Genomic DNA, 24680 nt, shown 5'->3' with positions numbered 1-24680 from the left:
TATTTCTAAGAGTCTTATAAAGCCAAGGCTCTCAGGGATGAGCTGTAGCACTGCCACATGAAACCACAGTTTCTTCTACTTGGGTGTGATTAAACTGACACTGTGCCTGAGCTGCGATGCCCCAGGCTCCAGTTCAGGCGTGCTGGCTGTGTGGACAGGCTGCCTGGGTCCTGTTGCAGCATGGGAACCATCAGCCTTAAGCCCACCTCAGTCAGCAACCACCAGCCCTTTCAGGGTACCTGTGTGCCTGACCCTTGGTAACACCAGCACTAATTGTGTCTGCCACTGCTGTTCCCCAACCCTCCCACTGTGCCCAGCCAACAGGAAAGGGTTCCCAATGCACCAGGCAGAGCAAGCCCAGTGATGCTTCTCCCCAGCCAAGGCTCGGGCTACTCCTCTGTTGCTCTCCTCCTGCTGCCTTCCCTCCAGGGAACACGAGCAGGCTCACAGCAGAAAGGAATTAATAACCAGGCAGTTCTAACAAGAATGTGAAAAAGAATAAAAAAGCTTTAATTTAAAAATTAAATTAAAAAGAGAGACTAAGCAAGAGGCGCTTGTGCCCTTTCCATACCCCGCGCTTTCTATGGTTCCTCTTAGCCGCTCCCACCACGGACGGAAATCCTCACCCTGCACAGAGCTGGCTCTTGCAGCCCAGAGCAAAGCTAAGAAGAGAACAGTGGAGGCTGCAGCAGCAACTGGCCTGGAGAGCCTCCAGGGCCACCAGCAAAATCATGTGGGAAGAAGAAAAGATTAAAAAAAAACGAACAAACCCAGACACCCTAATTACTGAATTCTTATGAGGAAAGTATTAAATAATTTAAATAGCGTGAGGAAAGCAATGCATCCTCTGTGCTCCAGTGTGCGATAGCGGGAGAACAGTGTCCAGTCAAGCTGCTCCCAGCATGGGGTTCCTGCCACAGTGCTCAGCTATGGTCTTGTCCAGTGTCAGCCACATCCCTGATTGTTGATGGCAACAACTGTGCTGCCAAGAGCTGGAGAGGAGCAGGGTGGTCCCCGCCGGGAACTTCTCCCAGCATGTGCTGGCCCATGAAGCTGCTGTTTTGCTCATGGGAAGGGTTGGCAGCCCTGCCCTGTGGGGCAATGCCAGCACGAGACAGGGTCTGTCACCAGCACGGTTGCTCCAGGAAGGTCCATCCTGGGAGCTCACTGCTGGGGACAGCAGACAGCCCATCCTGCTCTGGGAGCTCATCCTGCTGTGGGTGACTTCTACACCACCTGTACAGGGCCAGCTCCACGGGAGACTGCATCCATACAGATGGGGAGTAATAATATTTCCCCCCATTAACCAGCCAGCCTTGATCTGGGCTTGACCCAAGGCTCCAACTACTCCCAGTACTCCCTGGCCACTCCTCCCAGGGTGCTGGGAGGCTTCCTCTGGGCCTGCCTCCACAAAGGATGTAAAGGGATGCTCTACAACTTCATCTCCAACTCACCAAAGCCCCGGAGGGGTGTTGGAGGACTGGGACCTGGGACCATTGAGCAGAGGCAGAACAGAGTAAGGTACAGCTCCCAAGTCTCTGGAGGAGCCAGGCCTCAAGGTGAGGTGAGCTAAAAAAGACTGGAAATCCACATCCGCTAAAAGAGGGAAGGGAGGGGACCCCAACCCTGGCCCCTGGCATGGGGAGGTTCCCCTGCAACACAGGAAGGCTGCAGCAGCTTGACCTGCAGGCACTGCCTGTTCTTGCAGATGATGTCTTCCATCTTATCTACAGGCATCCCTTGGGTGGGCTGCAGAGGCTGTGCTGCTGACTCCATTCCCTCGGGCCGGGCTGTGGCGGGGGCAGGGGCAGGAGGGAGGCCCTGCACCCTCCCTTCTCCAGTGTGCTGCTTGTACCCTGCACCCACTGTCCCCAGGCATCACAGGCTTCTCTCGGCAGTGAGGTATTTGAGTGCAGCAGCTCCGTATCGCCGTGACAGGTCCTGGTGGAACTCCTCCCGCAGTGTCTGGAGGCAGCCCCGGTACCCTGCACTCAGGCGAAACTTGGAGATGTCGAAGCTGGGAGCGTGGGGCATGTGGATCATGAAGGCATTGGGCAGGACCAACAGCTCATACTCCTGGGGACAGAGCAGCAGCTCTTACCATCATCGGCGTGGTGGCACCAACACATCACTGCCCAGCCACCAGCCCCCGACACCCAGCGCCTCCGTGGTGCCAGGAGCCCCTCACCCACCTGCGCATCCAGCTCCATGATGTGAGAGACTTTGTTCCAGCCGAAGCCCACGAACCTCTGGTCATACCTGGGGCAGTCTCGCCTCACTACAACGTAAGGCTCGAAGTCGGGCTGCCATGCCACGCGGTAGGGCACGGTGGCCGTCCGCCATTTGGCGTAGTCTGTTGGGGCGTGGCCTTTTGGCCACACGTGGTACCTACGGGGAGAGATGGAAATGAGAGACCGAGACAGTAGAGGATGCAGGGGGTCTGCTACCCTCCTCTGAGACCGGGGGTGCACAGCCCCATGGCACAAGGGTACACAGCTGGCTTCTGCTTGGATGGTGGGACAGTGCTAGTTCCTACCTGAAAGTGTAGAGGGAGCCCATGTCCAGCATGGAGAGCAGCTCTGCTTTGGATTTGGGAAAGGTCAGACGGTAGTGCAGGGTCTCAAATGCCGGCACGATGAGAGCTGCCTTCCTCTGGGGCAGCTCCAGCTGTTGGATGGAGTTCCTATGGTAGTAGGAAAGGTGTGAGGTCTCACTGACTGTGAGGCATGGCCACAGCCTCCTTCCTCATCCCCTCCAGCCTGCCCACCACTCCACATGGGTATTAATGGGTTTTGACAATTTGCGGTGGTACCATGCAGGGACAGGAGGAACAGGGCAACCCTCACAGCCACAGCCCCTTCCTCATCTGCTAGTGTCTGACAAAAGCAAGGGCAGGATCCCAAGGTTGAACACAAAGGAAACAGTTTCTGCCCATTGAGAGCTGCTGCCCAGGGCATTTCCTGAAAACTCTGGTGCTTGGGGAGCCCAGCGGATTGAGCAAGAGCCGGCTGCAGAAAGCCTTACCTGAGGTAATCGTAGAGGCCGTACATAGGCAAGAAGTCGATGTCTGTCAGAAAGACGTACGGCGTCTGCGTGTTGGCCAAGGCCACGTTGCGCAGCAGGTTGATGGGGTAGAACTGCCCCTCCTTGTAGACAATGTGGTAGGCCACGTTGCGGCGGGCGCTCAGCACCTCCGAGGCCTGGGCGTAGCGCAGGAACTGCTGCGCCTCGGCGTCTGACATGTACAGCGCCAGGCTGATGGGGCCCGCCCAGTGCTTGCAGATGGCCTCCAGCATCTGTAACCTGCGGAGCACAGGGCACGGCCTGAGCTGCACACCTGCCCCGCAGCAGCTTCTGAGCCAAACCCAGAACCGGGCGCCTCTGGGGAGCCGAGTGCCAGTCAAGCCCGGTTCAGGAGGGAGCAGGAAGAACTGATGCTCCCAGCTTGGGGTATGAGAATGATGAAATGAAATTCCCTGGTAGCTCCGAAGCTGTGGAGCCTGCCCAGAGGAGCAGAGGTGGGTTCCAACCTCTCACCAGTCCTACTAGCAAGTACCTGTCCATGGAGAGCTGGGCCACAAGGGTGACATCAGTGGGGTTGGGAAGGGCCAGGAACTCGTACTGCAGGAAGAACAGGTGGATGCGGTGCTGCATGAGGTGCTGCTGGCGGAAGTCATAGCAGGGATCGTCCTCATCCAACTCCTCCAGCGCCTGCTGCAACTGCAACACCATGAAGGTGAGGGACAGTCGGAGCCCCAGGAGAGGTTGCATGAGGTCTCTGCCCACACAAAGCTCTGGGGTTGGGGGCAGAGTCGCAGTCAGCCTCACCTGGTCCCTGGGTGGGCTGGGAAGACTGGCACAGCCAAAAAGCTCCCTGCGCAGCAGGTTCCCATCATACTCCAAGAAGGTCAGGTAGAGGTTACGGAAGAACTCCACGTGCTTGTTCTTCACCCGCAGCTTCTTGGGCGAGTTCCAGTGGATCACCTGGGCAGCAGTGTGTCACCCCATGAAAGGGAAGTCAGCAGCACGAGGCTCCCCAAGCCCTCAGACCCCATGCTGACTCCCCTGCACCTCCAGTGCCTGCACTGTCCTTCAGGCCCTCCCCAGTCTCAAAAGCAGCAACCCCACCCACCTTGAGATCCGAGAGCTCAGTGTAGCACTGCTCCGAGCGGGTGTGATCAGAGAGCTGCACGTTCCAGAAGCAGGGAAGCCGGTACACCAGGGATGGGTCCTGCTTGAGCACTGCATTGAAGATATCCTAGGAGAGAGAAACGTGAGTGCATGGGCGGACGAGGAAGGTCCCCTGTGCCAGCAGTGCTGTGGGAATGCAGAAGGACCGACCTGCCCCAGAGGAGGGACAGTTACCTGATCGGCCAGCGAGGTGGAGAGCATGCTCATGAGCTCCCGCTCTGCTGTCAGCCGCCACATCTGCTCCCAGCCCAGGCGACGCAGGCGGTCCAGCAGGAGCAGGATCACCCCTGAGTGCCAGGGGAGAGGGCACTGGGTCACCGAGAGAGCACCCAGCCACTGCAGAGCTGAGGCACAGCTGCCTGCCTGTCTTCAGCCCCTGGGAGATGTCACTTCTCTGTGCCCACCCGCACAACCCTGGGATGCTGTAGCAGTCCTCTTGTGCCCACCACTCTCCTACTTTACCTCAGCCTCTCCCAGTCTCCCTGTGCCAAGTGCCACCTCAGCTGGATGTGCCATGAGGCTGCACCTCCCACCCTGGCAGCCCACACTCACCCGTGTTGAAGCCACGTCCCAGGGCTGGCCATGGTTTGTGGTTTTTCCACAGGTTGCCTAAGTACCAGTCACTTTGGTTCTCCACCAGCCCAATCACCTGCTTTTCTGAGGAAACACAGGAACATGGACGCAGCTCATCTTGCTGCTGGTTCAGAGGGCCCAAGGACACCCACTGTGCTGGTGCTGTGGCAGGCAGGCACTGCCACCCTGAGCCCAGCACCCAAGGCCCTGCCAGGGCCCCATGGGCGCCCTGTCCTCACCAGAAAACTTCCCGAAGACAGCCCAGAGCTCAGCAATGTCAGTGGCAAAGGTGATGTCCGTGTCCAAGACAATGACCTTGGAGAGGTTGGAGGGTAGTGCCTTGGTAAGTGTCAGCTTCATCAGCCCGTAGATGCCGGAGTAGTGCTTGTTGGGGATCCATGACACCTCTGGCTGCAAGGCAACACACCTCAGGGCTGGGCCTGGCCATGCCCTTCCCCTGCCTGGTCAGGACAGCTGCGTGTCCTGGCACCCCGTGCAGAGGAGGCAAGCAACAGAAGGGCATGCAGAGCTGTGGAGCCAGCCGAGCCTGGAGCACTTCTTCCAGCCACCAGAACCTCCCCCCGGATGCCAGTGTCTCATTGGGGCAGTCAGCTCTGCCACAGGGAAGTGCTACTGCAAGGGGCCTCCCCACCCTTCCAGTAACAGCCTTGTGCTCCCCTCTCAGCAGCACTAGCAACAAGCCCAGAAAGAGGAGGGGGTGAGCCAGGGATCAGCAAGAAAAAGTTAATCACCCTCCATCCACTTGTCCCCTCGACCCTCTGAGCATTGGCTTGGGACAGGGCAAAGGGAGGGCAAGCACCTGCCTTCAAGTCATCGGCGTTGTAGAAGCTGACGTGGACGGAAGGCACCATCCAGGACTGGAAAAGCGTCTGGAGGATCTGGTGGGCCACCGAGTCCGTGATGAAGTGAAAGTGGAGGGGGTTTTTCCTGCCAAGGGCAAGCACAGCAACACTCAGCATCACAGCAGAATGAAGAGAACATGGTCCCCCATTCCTCCCATGGTACAGACATCAGCTGAAGGGGCAAATGGAAAAAAACCCTCTGGGGGGAAAAAAATTCCCCTCTGTTGCTCTAAGCAGTGGCACAAGGGGTAGAGAAAGGTCCTAGAGCCCCTTTTCTGCAGCACTGCCCTGCTGCAGCCTGCAGCAGCTCATGTGAGAACCCCAACCAGCAGGCCTCTGGCACAACATCTCCCCATTACCTGTGGAAGAGGATGGATTTCACCAGGGTGACCACATCCCGGCTTGCATTGTGCCCGGCACACACAATCGCGACGTGAAGGAGCTGCCCAGAGACAAACAGCACCTTCTTGAGACTGGACATTCCCTCCTTGTGGGGGCTGTCAGCTCCTTCCTGGGACCACACTACAGGGTCAGACTCCAAAACCCAACCCTTCCCATGCAGAAGGAGCCCCAGAGAGAGGTGGGGGTTCCCTAACTAAGAAGCAGGGAGCAGGAGTCTTGCTGCCACTCCTTCTGTCTGGTCTCCTTCTCTGGAGAAGGAAGATACCCTCACCCACTGACTGTGGCCCCCTGAGCACCATGAAGAGCCAGGATGAGGCTCCGGCATGGCCAGAGCATAGGGAGAGCAGTGCCAGGTGAGCTGCACGCACATCCATGCTCCACAGGGTCCCAGCCGCCCATCCGACATTGCCTATCCACGATGCCACCGTGCCAGTGCCTCCACCCACCTCACACTTGTGCACTGTCCGCTGCTTGGGGCAGGCTGTGCGGTTGCTCCTCTCGCCCCCGGGGGGGTCTCTGTCCTCGGCAGAAGCCCCCCACTGCGGGCTGCCGTCGCTGCCCTCTGCCTGAGCCTGGCCGAGCTGCAGCCGGAGCTGCTGATTCTCCTCCTCCACCCTGCGCACCCGCGAGGCCAGCGCCTCCCGCTCCACATCCCGGCTCGGCTGCTCACCCAGACAAGGTGGCAGCAGGAGGAAGCGGCCATCTGTGGAAGAGATGGGGTATGCAAAGGGCATGGCAAGGCCAGGAGAGCCCAGGTGTCAATGGTGGGGCAGAGCCACAACTGAGAGGTCCCAGCACACCTCACAAGTGCCCAGCCAACATCTCAGCTCTGCTCCCCTGATCTCCAGAGATGTCCCTGAAGATGTTCTCAAGTCAGATACACCTGCAGCAACTTGCATGGCCAGAGCAACCACCCCTAATCCCCTGCTGCCCATCCTCAATTGTGGACTGTCCCTTGACCTGAGGAGGACAAGAAGGACTCACTCACATTCGAGGCTGCCCACAAAGAGGTAGAGCCAGGAGAGGAGAATGGCCAGGGTCACTGTGGCGAGCAGCAACTTCAGCTTCATGCGCCAGGAACGCAACATGATGTGCAGGACACAGGCAACGAGGATCAGGTGGGCAGCCCGAGTCCGGCTGGCCCTGGCATCCTAGGGCCTGTGAGGGACAGGGGAAAAGAGAGAGGTATCATCAGTAGTTTGCCCCCAGGTGTGTCAACATCCCCCCAGCAGGACATCCTCCATCATCTGCTCCCTCCAGGACATTACCTGGGCAAGTGAAGTAGCGAAACAGACACCCATTACCTCTCCAGACAGCACACTCCTGCCCATGATGGAACATTTGCCCCCCAGACTTGTCCCGCCATCCTGCCAGGACTGCAGAGCCTGTGGGGGGGAGCTCAGACATGAAGGAGCATGGGGATAGGAAGGAGGTCTCCAGGAGGTCTCCAGGAGGTTTTTACCCCAGCTCTGTGCCTTGCTCCCTGGCATCCCACAGGCCTAGGGCTCACAGAGGGGAGAGGTAATAATGCTGAGGCCCTCCCGAGCCGGGCAGCGAGTCCCAGACGGGTCCCGCAGCGTGCCCGTGGGAGGGGCGCGGTGCCTCCCCCGCCGCCTGGGCTGGAGCGCAGCCCACGCAGGGCCGGGGGCTCGGGAAACTCCCGCACCAAGCGCCGCCGCCCGCCCACTTCGGTGGGAAAACCCGAGACGCTTCGCTGAACGGCGCTCCCCGGCCGCGCTGGGACACCGGGCGGCCGGGGCAGCCTCCTCACCCCGCCGCGGCTCTGCCACTCGTGTTACCCCGCTCTCATCCCTCCGCCGCCGGCGGGACGCTCCCACGACGCGGCCAGCCGTGCTCCCCGCCCGGGATCCCGCGGAGCCAGGTGCCCGGGCAGGCAAAGACCCCACGGGGAAGGGGACGCTTGCCCCCGCCGCAGCCTGCCCTCGCTCTGCACCCCTGCCCGCGGCTCCGCGCCCCCGGCGCAGCAACATCTGGAGGCTCAACAAAAGCTGCCGTCGGGCTGAATGGGCCGGATTAGGGTCTGCTCCCCCTGCACACACCCTGCTGGAGCCCATTGATGTGCAGATGCCCAAGGGGCCGCGGGGGCTGGAGCCTGGGAGAACACACACGGCCGCCTCTGACCCTCCCTCCCCGCGGCCCCTGGGGCCGGGTGCAAGCTCCAGCCCGCTGGAGGAATTGCAGATGGATGGCTCCATCCACCCGCAGTGAGGGATACCCAGGCTCTACAAGGGCTGGGGTAGGGCCAGCACGCGGGAGCGTGGCCACGCCAGCCCACTGGAGATACAGCTGAGCTCCCGTGGCAGTAGCCATGGCCCCTGAGAGCTGCACCCCTTTTCCTGGTGGAGATGGCCCACTGGCATCACAGCTCCCTGCAAGCCAGGCCCGGCACTGACCTGCCTTTGTGCTCTATAGAGCAGGCCAAGCACAGGCATAGCAGGGAAGGGGGAGCTGACACATGGAACACACCAGGCCCAGGCACCCCTTCTCTCTGCCACAGCCACGGGCCATGCTGGACATGGCAAGGTCTCCACATGCTGCTGCCAGCCTGTCTCCAGCCCCACGTGCCGAGGTCCACACAAAGTCGGAGGGCTATCCAGGCCAGGCCAGAGGGGGATGGCAGGGGGGCATGGTGAGGAAAGGCCAGGGACGTCAGCCAGCACCCAGCATTCGGGGAAGATGAGGGGCAGGGAAGCAACTTTAGCACAAATGAAGGAGAGAGATAAGGTGGTGGCACACAGCAGCACCCGTCCTGCTCCCACTTGCCCCCATGGCCCCTCACTGCAGGAATGGTACTCTGTGCCCAGCCTTCATGTGAACATACTAGGATGGCAATTCTGCGGGACTGGATGGGACCAGCAGCAAGTCAGTTTCCTAAACCTCTCCCGGAGGCACCCAAGGATCCATCCATGCCGCACCTCATAGCACCCCCACCCCTCCTGCCACCCCTTGTCGTGCTCCTCACCTGGCTGCTTGCCTTTCCCCCAGGCACTGATTTCCTTACCTGCCTCTCCCCTTGCCTCCTCCTTCCCCGGCGCCTCCCAAGCCGGCTGGCAGCCCACTGCTGCTGCTCCCTCCTGGGGCTGCCGTTCCTCGTCCTCCCTTTACTCCTCCCTTCTAGATCTGACACTTTCCCCCTCCTCCCCGCTCTCAAACCCAAGCTCCCCCCGCACACCCCGCCGGCCCCCCTTTCAGAGGAAGAAAGAACAAACAAAACAAGAGATTAAATTCGCTTTCTACTCAAGAGCCCCCAGCGCCAGGGGCGCAGAGTTGCCCAAAGTAAATTGGGAGGAATCCATCCTCCTTCCAGCTCCCTTCCCACTCCCAGGCCTCAATATCCCTCCTTTACTGCAAAAAAGGAAGCATCAGGATTATCTACCCCCTTCCTAGCTCCTGTCTCCTCCTTTATTGGGGCAGGTGCAGAAGGCTTTGTCCTCACTGAGAGATCTCTGGGGGCCTTGGGATAGAGGCAGAGCCCACCTGTTCTGCCCGTGACTGGCAAAGAGGGGCTCCACGGCCAACCTGGGATGCAGGTATGGGGAGGGTGGGATGCAGACCTTGCTGCTACCCAGAGAGAAGAGATGCTGGCCACCATCAGAGCACTTGCTCCTCAGCTGAGCAGAGTGCAAGCCCCACTGCGGATTTGAAAGGGAAAGAACTGTTCCCCTGCTGTCTCATCCTTGCTCTGGCCCAGAAGAGCAGGGCTCACTGAAGGGTGAAGTGTTCAACCAGACCTGCCCAGCGCACCAGGAGTGAGCAGGATGGCGGGAGGAGGAGCAGGAGGCCGGGGCTGGGAATGCTAACTATGCAAAGAGAGACTCTACCTGCTGCTCCCCCCCGCGCCGGCCCCGGGGCTGGGCAAAGGCGGCAGCCCTGGCCCGGGGCTGGAGCAGGAGAAGCCCTGCCGGGGATGTTCAATGCCGCGGGCGCCTGGAGTCCCACCACCTGGTGTGGCGGGAGGGGGCCAGGAGCGGCAGCAGGCAGAGGGAGTGGGATGCAGACGGCCTGCACAGCACTCCCGATGCAGCGAATTGCCCCCGCCCCAGAGCCCCGGGCGAGGCGCGGCGGGCCCCGGCCTGCCCGCGCAGCCACAGCCGCACGCAGATCGCTGCCCTGGGAGGCACGCTTACCTCCCGCTCGGGCAGCTCCTGCTTGCCCTTGCAGAGCCGCCGGTGCAACAGGCAGCGGCTCCTCAGCAGCGCCCTTCTGGGCCAGCCCTGCCCCGGCAGCGAGAGGAAACGCCCGCGCTGTCCTGCTGCTCCTCTGAGCCAGCGGCTCCCCGGGGCAGGAGCCTTTCCCTTTGCTCCCCCAGCCCGCCCGGGGCCCATGCTCCGCTCTCGGAACCGTCCTCCCTCTGCCCCGAGGTATCCATCATGTGCTCCAGCTGAGGCATGGCCACGCAGGGCTTACCCATGCTTTGGGAGCAGTCCAGGCCTCCTGCAGCCCACCGCCAACAGCACTGCTTCAGGAGAGGAAACCTCCTCCTGGCTCCAGCGGACCTCCACAGCCTCTCCACACGCTTTTCCTGGCCCCCATACCTTGTTTGCTCCCAGCACCAGACCGAGTGCATTGAGACTCAGCCAGGCCCCTCTCCAGCCAGGGCAGGAGCAGGTAGGCTGCTGGGGAGCACAGGCACGGCAGGGGCATTTTTAGGATGTTTATGGGGGTGGAGGGAAGATGGCAAGCCAGAAGGCAGCTACACAGCCTCTCCTCCTCTGTGAAACATTAGAGGCACAGCAAGCAGAGGGCAAGGCTGGAAGCAGCTGCTGGGCAAGGGGCACAGTGACTACCAGCGGCCGTGGCACAGCACGCAAGCCTCCCGGCTCTTCCCAGCCCTGCAGTCATGGCCCTGGGCCTCTCCACCCTCCCTCCTCAGTCTCCTTGCTCACCAGACAAGCGCAGCCAGCAGTAAGACGAGAGGTTTCCCAATATTGCCGGCTTCCAACCCCAGCGCGGGTGCGGGGCAGAAGTGGTTTTCACAGCAGGTTATCCTCCCTCCCCCACATTCTTCCCAGGAGCAAGCAGCTCCTGCTTCAGCAGGGCTCAGGGGACATGGCCACTGGGACAGAAAAAGGCACCTCTCTCGCTGGAAGAAGCTGACAGCAGATACCAGGGAAGGGGCAGGCAGGACCCAGGTCTTGTCTCATGCCTGGGACACCCTGCCTCCAGTGACAACAGGGCAACGGCCAGGGGACAGGGAATGTCATGCCAGCAGAGCTGGGCAGCTGCACAAACAGCAGTGCATGCTCACACCAACCTCTGAGGCGTGGGCAGGAGCCCAAAGCTGGCTGCCTGCCAGCCACCCTTCCATGCACAAGCAACCTTCATTCCTGGGAAAGTGCAGCAACTTTGCTTGCCCCAGGCTCCCCCCTGAGAGCTGCCCATGTACTGGCACTCCACTCCTCCAAAATCCACTCTTTTTGCAGGAAATCCCCTTTTTTTGTAGGCCCCATCGCTCAGCCTGAATAGCCTTCGCTCTCTACGGCTCAGTAATAGTCAGGTGAGCAGTTAATGTTTAGGGAGAGCTGGCAGTGGAAATTTTGCCATCACATTACCGTGTTTCCTCCAGCCCTGCAAGCACAGAGGGGAGCAGCTCTGTTTTTCTACAACATCACAGTTGGCAGCAAGGCCCATGGCAGGGTGGGTGTCTTAGCCTGTTGTATCTTCTAGAGCTAATGTGCACCTGCAGAGGGATGCTGAGGCACAATTACACTGTCTGTGGGGCCCAAGCCAAAGGCCGGTAGGGGCACAGGGACAGCCCCAGGTTTGCTGCCCCCTCTACTGCCTCCCCCTCAGGCATTACAAGTGAAGAGGTAGCCTGGCTGGTCCCAGTAAAGAGCTGCGGGGCAGCCAGGAGAGGAGTGATTTCATGGAGCTATGGTGCCTGTTCTCTTACCTAGCTGTAGGTGACAGAAACTGCAAATTCTTCTCCCAGGTGTCATTTTTGGAACAGTGACTTTAGCTGACCTGCTTAGACTGCCTCAGTAGAAGCCCAACACAACAACTTCCCAGGTTTGCAGGAGGTGAGAAAGGGCCCAAAAGCTGCAACAAGAGCTGCACAGCCAGACTGACAACTCGGGAAAGGCACCACACTTTGAAGAGAGGCAACTGGGGACAATCACTTTTGCTCTTACAAAGAGATGGGAGGGGACAGGCTGGTTCCTCATTCAGCAGATCACCTTTAAAGTGTGTACTGCAGCACCCATCTGACAAAGTGCCTTATGATTCAGGGTCACCTCCCTGTCCCGCTCCCCATGCCTGAAATGCTGCCACTTGAGGGGGGCTGTGCCAGCCAGCAGATACCACACAGGCAGTGCAGAGCAGGATAGTTGCAGGAATTTACAGAGGCGGAATGGAATTTGGCCAGGAGAGCAGGATTAAAACCCCATGCTCCGGATTACCATGCTGTCCCTCCCTTCCCAGTCTTGTGATAAGCAAACCTTAAGTGAGAATTTCACCTTTGTATTTCCCTGAAAAGAGCAAAGTGTGCCAAACAGCCACCATGTTCTAGAGGTGGGATCCAGCAGCACCCGAGTTGGATACCAACATAGGCTGTAAAAGAAGGAAGCATCCTCGTCTCCCCACTGCCCCCAGACACCACCAAGCTGCTGAGAAAATCCTGGAAAGGATCCTCCTGGGAGAACAGGCAGCTGTGCCTCAGTTACAGCTCATTCTCAAACATCAAGCTCTCCCCCGGCCCGTAAGATTACCACATACACAATTCTGCCACTCCGAGTTCATTTTTTTATTCTGCAGAGATCACACTGAAAAGCCATCTTCTCCTGCTCTGGTGGGACCATAGCACTTGGGGAAGAGGAACTAAAAGTCTCTGAAGGGTCGAAGCAGGGACTCTTGTCACCAAGACTGTTTCCTTGTTCCCACAGGAAACCAGCAAGCTCAGGCTGGGTCTGACACAGGAACGCCTTGCTGCTTACCTCTCCATGTCAGAAACCCAGGAATATATCAGGGGAGCAGCTCCTCTTGGCAGGGACTCTGATCGCAAGGCCCTACTAGGCCCAGTCTGCTTTTGCAGAGTCAGTCTCCCTGCCCGCAACCAGGCACTGGGTTCAGCTGTCCATGAATGGAGGGCATGCGGGGCACACGTGGAGAGACCGGTGCCACGGCAGAGTGTGCAGGTGTGGCATAGGAGGCTTAAGCCTACCAGACATCCTGCAGTGCTTACAAGCTGGGCAGCTGCATTTTGCCACAACTCTCAGGCAAAGTAAAGGGCGCCCACCCAGATAGCAACACAGCCCCCAAGTGCTCTCACCCCTCTTAAGCCCAAGAAGAAGCTGGAAGGTTCCAGAGTGCTGGTTTGCACTCCTCTGCATGTGCTGCATTTGTCTCTCACTGCAGTAAGAAAAGAGCAGGATGGACCCTGAAGGCTTGCGTGTGTCAAGCTGCAGCACACTGGACACACTGCTCAGGACACCCACCCAGATGTGCCAACACTACCAGCTGGATCTCAGTCTGGGCTAGAATTAAAGATCACTTCTCAGGGCCAAACCACTCCCTGCCAGCAGAAAGCCCTTCACCCAAAGGCTGTCCAACCCTTTGGGTGGACATGGCTCTGGAGAAGTCCACCTTCCCCCAGCATTCAGCTAGCCCTGTGACCACAGTGCCAGGCTTGAGGCAAGGGAGCACCCTGCTTGTCCATGGCGGTCGTGGGTTCCCCACTTGAGCCCATTTCCTGCACAGCCTGGTGGGGTAACCAGTGCTGCTCCAACCTGGCACCTGGAGGTGACCCCAGTGCCTCCTCCTGACATGAGACCTTGACAATGTGCTGCTGAGACCCCTGAGAAACTCACAGAGGAGGTAAGTGTTTAACACACTGCTTCCATCTTTACCTCCCTGGACTACAAGTTGTTTGATGCTAAGAGGATACTCAGCAGGTGAAATATCAACACTGACTGGCCTTTTTCCGGGCCTGGTGAGGCACAAGCCTAACTGAGGACAGACACAGAGGCTACAAAGTCCTGAATCAAATCTCATCCACATGCCTCCCTGGCCAGCACAGCTTGGCACAGGAGGGACCAGGCCTGGGCACTGTGCAGGAGGGCCCCAACTGCCTCTTGAAACAGAAGCAGCATTGGGGCTGATCTCCAGCTCCCTTCCTCTCTGATGGGATTAGGTTTCTCCTATCTGCATTTTTGCTGATGTCTGTGCTGCAGCTAATGGCCAGCTCTGAATCCATTAGGTTCACCATGTCCTGGTCTCCGGATGTGCTATGGGCATCAATACCTATTCACCCCTGCCATTTCCTGACACTTTCACTGCTGTGGGTTTGCAGCAGTTCCTGGGGTCAGAGCTGAGCAGGGTCAGCAGCCGGGAACTCCAGCTTTTATCCAAATCAGCCTGCAGCAAGCCCTCCACCAGTTCCAGCTCTGCCATCAGCACAGCTGAAACACCCAGCAGGCATCATGCCAATACAGCAAGGGGTGGGAATTTCATCCTGTGCAGTACTGGCACCCCAAATTTCCAGCTAGCTGTGCCCACGGGTAGGGACTAACCCCGTGTCCCAAATCCCTCTGCTCCCCTTAAATGCTCTTGAACATCCTGCACCAGGAGATGCTCTCTGGTGGGACAAGAGACCATATCCCAGCACAACAGGCCAAACCTATCCCCTACACATGCTTGTTGAGTCTGCATCACCTCAGGCAAAATTAATTAGGTTAATTACAGCAAAGAAGGAGAGAAAGGGACTCCAACAACCCCAGATTGGCACTCTACCTGGAAAAGCTCACAAGAGGTACGACACCATCCACCTCTGGGGACATGCCAGGGGCATGGCCGTGAGCCAGGCTGTCAGGTGCCTGCTGTGCACTGTTACCAGCAGAACTGGGTAAGTGTTTTTGGCTGAATAGTTATTGATTGAAAACTGCAGTTTCCAGACAGCTCAGACCTATTTGCTCCTTCGCTACAAGTTTTGGACAAGAACAAAATGCTCTGTTTTCCAAGCAAAAAAGTCTCATTTTGCATTGTTTTGTTTGTAATTGAGCTGCATTACATTTAAAAGAAAAGATAAAGAGTCTCTCAAATTTGTCTGTGTTGAGTTTTTTTCCCCTCCAGCTTTTCATTTTGGGCACTAAATCAAGCAATTAATTATTTGTCCAGCTCTGGTCTCCAGACAAGCTGAGGGCATCATGAGCCAAAAGGCTGGAGCAGCTCTGCCCAAGCAGCAGTGCTGAGGGGGGTGTTGATTTTTTTGTGCTGCAGGCTCCTTTCAGGCTTTAGCTCGAGCTCCCTCAGGGTTAGCAAACACTCCCTGGGGGGAGGAGAGCAGGGCTCTGTTCGAGGAATGGCAGGTACCCCACCACAAGGGATCCACCCGCCCCAGTGGGCAGCAGTTCAGGATACACAAGGTCACTGTCACTGCTTGAAGGACATGCTAGGAGCAGGGCTTGCCATGCCAATTGCCCAGCACAGAATCATAGAATATCCTGAGTTGGAAGGGACCCACAAGGATCATCAAGCCCAACTCCCAGCTCAACACAGGACAACCTCAAAAATCACACCATGTGCCTGAGTGCATTGTCCATAAGCTTCTTGAACTCTGTCAGGCTTGCTGCTGTGGCCACTTTCCTGGGGAGCCTCTTCCAGTGCCCAGCCACCCTCTGGCTTTTTCCTAATAACCAACCTAATCCTCTACTGATACAGCTTCGTGCCATCGGCTCATGACACCACAGTCCCTCACTAGTCCTGCTAGTATCAGTCACTGGAGCAACTCTTCCAAATTCCATCTCTCACAATGCCAAACTCTAGTCCAGCAGCTAGGCACACACAAGGCACCAACCAACAAAGAAAGGCAATCCCTTCACTTCCTCTGCATGAAAAGCAGCTGAGCTCACGGATGCAGCCTGGTACATCTTCCACAAGGGACTAGCCCAAACTGGGACTGTGCTCATGCAGCCACTCCTGTATCTTCCCTGTCCAGAGCTATTCCTAGCACCAATGCCCTCAGTGCCCAAGTGAGGCTGAAAGCAGAGCTCGTCCACACAGGAATGGAACAACTGCACTATAAATAGCAAACCAGAATGGCTCAGGGCAGGCTCTAAAAACCCAAGCAGCAATAGTGCCATCCACTCAGGGTGCCCTGGGCATTTTGTAAGGCCAGAAGTGATTCTGAGCTACAGAGAAGCTTGCACATTGCCAAGAGGCTCTGACAACACTGTGGAGGAAAAACTGCTGTCCAGGCTAAGACACAAAATTTACCTGCAAAAAAAGCATATAGGGCATCTTGCAAACTGGAAATGAAGTAGTGACTGATGGGGGCAAAAAAAGGAGGGGAAGTGGATCCCAGAGGGGAGGCAGTTCCCAAAGCCAGGCAGTGGAAAGGAGAATACTCCCAACATCCAAACCCATTACTAACCATTCCCAGCCTTCCTCCCCTCCTGCTGCTCCTTGTGTTGCTCTCCCTGGGGCTTCTCACACTGCTGAGCTAAACCTTGAACTTGCACACCAAAGGACAAAGGCAAGGAAGAAACAGCATAGCTCAACTCAACCAGGCAGCAGATCAGTGGCTGAGGACAAAAGCTCACATCTTCTGCAATCCACAGCAACCTCTGTGCAGTGCCCAGCCTGCACCAGGAGTGGGACAGAGCCAAAAGAGCTCAGACCATCCTGTGATCAGGTCTTCCAGGATGCTTCCAGGAAGAGCCTTATGCTTCCCACTACAGTCATCCTCACTACTCCTTCTTTCCTGCTGAATCCACAAATACTCCACCTTTCCCTTCTCACTGACACTGTATGTCCTAAAAAGCTTCCCCAGATGAGAATACGACCGGCCTCATGCAGCACTGCCAGGCACCAGGCTCCTACTCTTGTGAGGGAGCCCTGCTCTTCCAGCAGTGCTGCAGCATGGCTCACTTGGGCATACACTGGGCATAAGAGCACAGAAGAGACTCTTGGGAAATCAAGAGAGGGGTGTATACACAGGGAAGGCACAGACCTGAACCAAATCACCCAGCATATAAATACACATGCACACTCACACAGGGAAGCAGTTGTTTCCTCTGACAGAAAGGTTATTTTGTCAGAATAGGAAGACAGCACTCAAAATACCAAAATAAAAACACCAAACCCCTGCTTTATTGGTCCTGGAGCACCAAACCCAGACAGGACACAAAAAGCAAAGACAGCCAGTGCTGACTACAAACCCACCTTGAGAACCCACCTCTGTAAGCCCTAAACTCACTTTGCTTCTCCCTCACGGCTCTCCTGTCACCCCTCGCCCTTCCTCTCCAGCACAGCAAGCAGGAAGAGAGGTAGAGGCCTCAAGTTTGGCCAAGTTTCCACTCAGGGAACAGAAGCTTGATAACAGGCTGGACAGGATGTGAGCACCCATTGAGGAAGAGGATTAGTAACCCCTTAATCTGCACATTTTGGAGTCTAAGCACTTTGCTTTGCTCTTTAATTAAACTATGGAGCGCAAAGATTGCCAGAAGGTAGAGAACAAGGAAGAAAAAAGAAAGGAAAGAAGAGGCTGTGGCTTAAAGTCTGTTCCTTGTGGCTTAAGTGCAAGGAAGGGGGTGTTACTAGCAGGGACGTATTTCACCTCAAGTGCTTCGTACTGGGGCTGTTGAGCATCCTATTGCCTTCCCTGATCCAAACTATGGGAGTGTCGAGGGCAGGATGAAGGGCAAACTGCGTGATGGCCTGAGGATGACAAAGGAGGGAGCAAGGAGATCTATCAGACTGGACAAAGCTTTACCTGTGGCAGCTTTGTCTGGCTGGCCATGACTCTCCTCCTGAGTCTCCTGCCTCCTGGGAAACAATATGAGCGCCAGAGCACATTTGTCTCCACTTCACACACCTGTCTGCACAAAAGGGCCTTGTTCCAGCACTTATCTGGCTCCAAGATGGGGAGGGGCCGGTGCCTCGCTGCCCTGGCACCCAGGCAGGATGTTCAGCTCCATGCCGGGCTCCTTTGGATCTGCCTGGCAGGGGAAGATTTCCTGACACAGGTACAGAGGGAAACCTTTTACCACAGCCCATGACAAACAAAGCAGTTCAAATAGTGCCCTGCTTCCCTCAAGCCGTGCTCAGGTGCACGTGCCTGTGCAGAGTAGGCCGCAAGCCTGAGGCTCCAGAAGCTATCTGAGCAGTGAGGATAGGAGCCCCGCAGCACAGGGAGAAAGGCAGTTGGTGCCAGAGCTGGGAACAGGAGTGCCAAGGAATGGCCTCACCTCCTGAAATGCTCTGCCACCAGCTCTGCCCCACCAGACCAAGGGGGTGTGTGTGTGCAGAGGCAGCCTGTCACTCCAGCGTTCCTCTCTTCCCTCACTCCTATTCTTTGGAATTCCTCTCCTCTGTTTGCTTTGTTTCAGACCTCAATGAACAGGAAGAAAAGGGAAGGAGCCTTGACAAATCCGATCAAGGCGTAGACATGCTGAGGCTCCCTCCTGCTGGCATGCCAAGCCCTACACTAATGAGGGGCAGGGAGAGAGAGGTGACCACTGAGAACAGTGGCCCCAAAGAAACACTTGATGTAAAGGACAGAGGGAAAAGACGCTGCTAGGACAGAACAACGCCAGCAAAAGCTCACAGCCTTCACAAGGGGGTCTTCCCATTTTCCCTGGCCCAGAGAGCTTGTTCCAGCTCCTCAGTCCAGGTCCCAGTGACTTACTGCCCACTACACATGAAATTAAGCAATAGACTATAGTAGTGTTCGGGGAGAAGGACCCAGACACGCATACTCAGGTGAACAGCCACAGAGATGGGATCACACTTTATTCAAAGGATTCATGTGGAGAATCTGGTCCTTCCCTCCCAAGAACTGGGCTATGGGGGCTTACAAGTGCCAGTGCTGTCTCCAGAACCTCCCACAGGTCCCAAATACCCACAGCCCTTCTGCCATGCAATTATCCCTTTTACTGATTTAGAAGCACTAAAACAGCAAGGGAGCAACCACATGTAAACCATCTACTTAACACACATGATAACTAACCTTTGAAGGCTGCCAATGTTGCAGGAGCGGCTAGGAACAGCTGGAGAAGTTGGCACGGCCTGGTGGTGCCTGTGAGGAACCTCTCTAACCAAGGATTCTCAGCTTGAAGGGCAGAAAAGACATCTCAGCTGTACTTGAGAGTTTTGGAGCTTGCTGTCACCTGAAACCCAAAGGACGGTCACATGAAGAGCTGCTGCATGAGAGAGCTCTGAGGACAGGGCCCCGCACATCCAAAAGCATAGAGAAGATCACCCAACACCTTGGTCCTGTCCCTATCCTCCAGCCTGTCACAAAGCATGGCTCGGTGTCACCAAAGGCTATCCAGACAGCCCAGGGGAGAATGACTACCTGCATGCTGCATGTTCCCAGTCCCAGATCACTGCACTGTCCTTGGCACGTTCCCCACGCCTGCAAGGAGGGCAGTACACGTGTCCCCAGAATTGCTGGCAAAGCCACAGCCACCATGTTGCATCGCAACACATGTGAGTCCTCACACCAATCCTCCAGCAGGATGAGGAGCTGGGGGAGGGATGCAAGTTCTCTGGCTCCCTCCCAAACATGATAACAACAGCAAGTGTCTAACTTGTGAGGCAATAAAGGCATTAACTATCGTGTCCAGTAACCTGAGCCCCCATGACATGCCCTGGGCAGCCCCATAATGGCAGTTAAGCGAGTCTGTCCAAATAGATGCGTACAGGGAAAGACCAGGAGTAAAGGCAGAGGAGAGAGAAAGCAAAGGCAAAGAACACCATGCACGCAACTTGTGCTGAAGAGAGCAGAGAAGTCTGCACATGTTACTCCTCCTCAGAGGAAATCCTCTTCTTCTGCTGGGATCTTGCCAGTGCACCCCTTTCCTACAACTCCCACAGAGCTGGGCACACACATTCCACAACTGCAGGATGAAATGGATAAGCCCTTCTCCCAGGAAGCTGGAAGGATTATTATCTCCTTATCAGGAGAAAGCCCAAAACAGAAGCACAGACATACAAATATGCTGGGGCAAAAGAATCAGACAAGAACGGGGAATTTTGTTTTAAAGACCCTCTATCCACATATCACTGCTCTAAGATGCAGCAGGAGCAGGACCTTAAAAGCGGGTAAAAATCTACTAAAAGCATGTGTCTTGTCTGTTCTAAAAACTCAGAGAAATAAGTGTGCAGTGTGCTGTATTCCTGCACCCTCTAGACACAGCAGACCCCAGGCCAGCCCAGCACAGCACAGTATGACAGAAGGGAGGCGACATCAATCCCAACAACGGCTGGAAATAAAAAATAGTAACAACAGCTGCTACCTGAACAGTGAAATCCAGCAATTCTAAGAGTGAAGTACAGCACTGCACTGCTCAGCAAAACCCTCCTTCAGCAACAAGGCCCAACAAAACTTCTGCTTTGTGAGTCTCCCTCAGATTCTGGCTACAAGGTGGCAGCCAGTGAGAAAGGACATGTATGGACCCTACGGCACAAGTCACTAAACAGACATCTGTCTCCTCCAGCATCCCCACTCTGCTTGTCCTGATCAGCTCCTGCCTCAGACCAAAGGGGTCTCAGAGGGGAAACTCAAAGACGGATACTTCTGGAGCAGCAGGAACAGGATATGAACCAGGGTGCCAAACCCTCCTGGTATACACCCCACAACCCTCACCCTGGTGCTGCTGGAGCTTTACATTTCCAGGAAACAGTTCAGCAGGTAAGAGCCAAATTCCTCCACCTGGGCTAGGAAGCAGACGCTGCTGGCAACAACACTGAGTACTTTCAATAGCAAAGAGCTCGAAAAGCAAAGGCCCCTTCAGCAGAGCTAATACTGAGTGGGCTAATACAGATGTGTGCCTGTCATACACAGCAGCACTGGGACAGCAGAGTTCCCCTTTGCACATGGCAAGGAGTCTCATCTCCAGGATGGAGTCCACATCATATGGCTGCAACCCAGCCACCAGCAGTTGTTTACACAGCACCATACAGGACCTGCAAGATCTGCAGCATGGTGGGACCGATTTCCAGGTCTGCTGCCTTCTCCAGGTGGGGTCAGGAGAGCTTAGGGTGACGCTGGGGGAAAGCAAGGTCAGAAACCACAAGCAGTTACCCCTCACACACCCAAAAGCAGTTGCAGTGCCCTCTCCCTCAGGGCCCAGCTGTATCTCTCCCTTGGAGTGTTTCCATCAACTCAGGCCACCAGAGAATTACGTGTCCAAAAGTTTTTTCCAACTGCATCACATGGTTATTAAAAGACATGGCCTCTCCCTTTCAGCCTTTGGCACAGGCAGATTTGAGTATTACAGGAGAGACTGCACATTGCTAATGAATCAGGGAAGGGAGTTATCCAAGTAACAATCTGTGGCTCTAAATGGCTTTCTGGAAAAGGCATCTGGAGGCAGGAGGCAGTCAGTATCTCGCAGCAGGGCTCTGCACACATTGCCAGACATGTAGTTCCTCCTGGGAAGCCAAAAAGAGTCTTTCTCCAGAGATGCCAAGTCTGAGCTAAGCTGGGAAGGGCAAGGGGCACCCTGACAGAGAACGGCAACAAAATGCCTCCAAGTCAAAACACACATTAAAAGGCCCCTTAAGCTTGTTTGACCTGGGTTTCCCTTCCCCTCAGACTACTGCTTCAAGTCAACAATTCAGGAACTTAGGTACTACACCACCAGCTTCCCCTGCCAGCTGTTGCCTTTCCAGACCCCAGGAGGGCTGTCCAAGATCAGAAGTACAAGCTGCCACCACCAGCATTGCCACGCTCAGAGCACAGTGTGCTTTATTGTCCTTGTCTCCTCATTTGGACAGAGATTTGGAGCTGTCCTGAAAGGTGTTGGCCTCGAGAGGGATATCATGAGTGAATGAAGCCTTCCATTCTAGGCAGGGTTCATGCAACAGAGACTAAAATACTCCCTGGACATGCCTCCATCTACAGGTTATTTGGAGCAAGTCTAATATGTCCCTAGCTATCCTAAAGTATTGGCTGAGCTCATCCAGAAGCAGAGAAAATACACAGCCAGACCACGGTGTGAGAGCTGAGAAGGGCAGGAAGGGATGCCCTAAAGAGACAGGGCCAGAAAGGCCATCTCATTCTTCATCACAACCGCTCGCTTTCAACCACAGCCAAAAAGATCCACATCCCTGACCTCGTACTGCCAGGCTACTTCCCTTCTGGCGGTGAAGGTCAGCAGGAAGACAAGGCTGGGGAGAATATCCACTTCCCACCCCAACTACCCATCTCCCAAGACACAGCCAAGCATCAATATACTGAGTCTGTTCTCACACATCCTGTTCCCCAGCTCCAACCCTGGCAGGTACTGTATGAAGACATCCTCACTTACCCCAGGACTCTGAAAGATGTGTTTTGAGGCTTACTGAGGATGAACTGCCTTATACCCATGGCAGTGCTGCACCTGGAGTCAGGCTTCCCAGAAATGGCATTGTCTCATGGATCTGAGCAAAGAGCAAGATGCTGGCAGCCAAGCAAGCTGGACTTCAGCACTGTACCCACAGATGGGCTGGCAGAACGTTTGCTTTTTTTTGTTTGCTTCTTTTCCTACCATTAGTGCTGAGCCTGCACCCCCCATCATCAGAACATTGAAACTATGTGGCCTCGGTTACAGCCAGTGGATTTCCTGTAAGCACAAGCCCACAGCACCCAGACTGACAGTAAGTGCTAAGGAAAGAGCTGCTCCAAGATCATTCTGGGCACAGTCAAGAGACAAACTAGTCCCTCAAGCCAGCCTTTCACCTCCTATCCTGCCACCACACACACCATGGGCATCATAAGCCAAGGGAATTTAAGTCTTGCCCAGTCTCATGGACTTGCTGCTGCTCTGAGAAGCCACCCATCCTACAGTGCTCCCTTACAGCATATTTACCATAAAAAGGCAGCATGATGCTATTCAAACTGTCCTCCAAACTCAATTACTGCAGGCAGGAGATGAACAAAATGGGACATGACAGTGGGTGGGACAGAATTTGGGGAGCAAGGGGTGAAGAGAAAGCATCTGCCAAAATGCTCCTTACTCAGGGACAGAACCTAGCTGTGCTGTTCAGAGTAGCCCAATGACTTTGTGCATCAAGCTTCACCTCTGGCTGAAGACAAGGTGTCTTTGGCAGTCTCCTAGGCAGCCAGCTCTCAGATTGCTGTCTGGCAGAACTAGAGCTTCTCCTTGAAGGAGAGCAGCTCTGGCAGTCTGCACTGGATATGCCCCTAGAGTCACCAGCAACACACACCTACCCCAGTAAACTGTGCTGGAGACCTCTGTCACGGGGCTTCGGGTGCTATCTCACCCGCCTTCGCACTTACACTAGCAGCCCAGCCACCGTGAAATTCAGAGAAGCTCGCAGGTAGCACTGCATATGAATGGCAAGTTGGGTCTAATCCATGTGATTCTGACTAAAAAGGTTTGTTTAGCGCCAGACTGCTTGCCAGCGGTATCTCGTGCCCTTTTTGAACTCAGCCTGCTGGAAAACGAACCCTCGGGGGAAAAGGAGAGATCAGGAAGAATAAAGTGCCTGCCCATGCAACTGTAATTCCCGCCGAGGAAGCCGCAGGCACACACTGTGCCCATTGTGCGGAGGTAACCGGACAGGAGGAAGGAGGGGCGGCTCGGCCCAGCTCTATGCGCACCCGAGAGGCCACGAAGCGCCTCCTGGCCCACGGGCACCGCCGATCTTTGCCCCGGGCAGCGTGAGGGACCAGGCCCGGCTGCGGGCAGGGACGCCGGCCGGCAACCTCGGCTGAGCAGAAGGCTGAGCCCGGGCAGGGCACGGCACGGAGGGAGGGAGGCCGCGGGACCGGGCACAGGCTGGAGCCACTTCTGCAACAGGCTGCAGCCAGGCGGGCCCCGCGCCTCCTCCCGCCTGCGAACGGGGACACCCGTGCTGGTGCGGCAAACACGGAGCGCAGCGGGGCCCGTGCGGGTCCTGCGTGGGCTCCGGGAGAGCCCCCACTGCACGGCCCGACCACCGCCCCTCTGCTCCCCGCTCCGCTCCCCCGGCCCCGGGCGGGGACAGACACTGTCACGCACGGACGCGAGGATGAAAGCCCCCGTCCCCGAGGCCCCCCGACCTTTCCCAGCCCCCAGGGCAGCACCTCCCCTGCTCCGCACCCAGCAAGTGGGCACGGGCCGTTCAGCCCCGAGCGGAGCGGGGCTGTCCCTGCCCCCTCGGTCACACCTCGCCCTTCCCCACGCAGAGCCCTCGCCAGGTGCAGAGTGAGGCTCCCCACTGCCGGGCAAGGGGCGAACCGGCTGCCCATGGGAGCCGCCCCGAGGGCACCGGCCCTCCCGGCAGGGACGCGGGGTGCCGCACGCCGCTCCCCGGTGGGTGACGAAGGGGCAAGCGCCCCTCCCGGCGCCTGCTCTCGTTCCCCAGCGCCACCGGGAACTTTTTACCGGTGCCGCAGCCAGCCCGGGCAGCTCCCCCGAGCAGCCCCCGACGGGCGATCGGTACCCCCGCACACCGCCCCCAGCCACCCCGCGGAGCGCCAGACCCACGAGTGGGCAGACCCCCGCCCCCCCCCCAACGCTCGAGGAACGACTTCTTCCCTGGGCCCCCCAAAACTGACCGCACCCCGGCTCCTCGCCCGGCGGCAACTGCGTCCCCACTCGGGACACCCCCAGCCCGCCCTTACCTGCCCGGCTGCAGCCGCCGCCGCCGCTCCTTCAAACCCCCGCCCCGCCACCCATCGCCCGCTCGGCGCTCGGGCCGGCT

At 56.9% G+C, this 24680-nt stretch overlaps 1 protein-coding gene across 5 annotated transcripts; it reads right to left on the bottom strand.

The window, feature by feature from the left end:
- Positions 1-489: 489 nt before the first annotated feature.
- On the bottom strand, positions 490-24680 carry LARGE2 (LARGE xylosyl- and glucuronyltransferase 2). Of its 5 annotated transcripts, XM_048307966.1 has the most exons (16): positions 24601-24680; positions 18994-19153; positions 7018-7187; positions 6476-6732; positions 5987-6069; positions 5589-5712; positions 5004-5175; positions 4744-4848; positions 4366-4478; positions 4133-4258; positions 3829-3984; positions 3557-3720; positions 3025-3303; positions 2537-2683; positions 2193-2388; positions 490-2076 (listed from the first exon to the last, which is right to left on the bottom strand). In XM_048307966.1, exons 3-16 carry the CDS (start codon positions 7115-7117, stop codon positions 1879-1881), a joined length of 2220 nt encoding a protein of 739 aa, XP_048163923.1. In that variant the 5' UTR covers positions 7118-7187; positions 18994-19153; positions 24601-24680; the 3' UTR covers positions 490-1878. The 5 variants fall into 5 exon arrangements, with proteins under 5 accessions (XP_048163923.1, XP_048163925.1, XP_048163927.1 ...); XM_048307968.1 differs by lacking the exon at positions 18994-19153; XM_048307970.1 differs by lacking the exons at positions 18994-19153; positions 24601-24680 and adding an exon at positions 10937-11037.

Source organism: Corvus hawaiiensis, chromosome 6 (assembly GCF_020740725.1).
Source record: "Corvus hawaiiensis isolate bCorHaw1 chromosome 6, bCorHaw1.pri.cur, whole genome shotgun sequence".
Lineage (NCBI taxonomy): Eukaryota > Metazoa > Chordata > Aves > Passeriformes > Corvidae > Corvus > Corvus hawaiiensis.
Note: the sequence above shows the minus strand (reverse complement) of the source record. Positions and strands in the feature narration are given on the sequence as shown.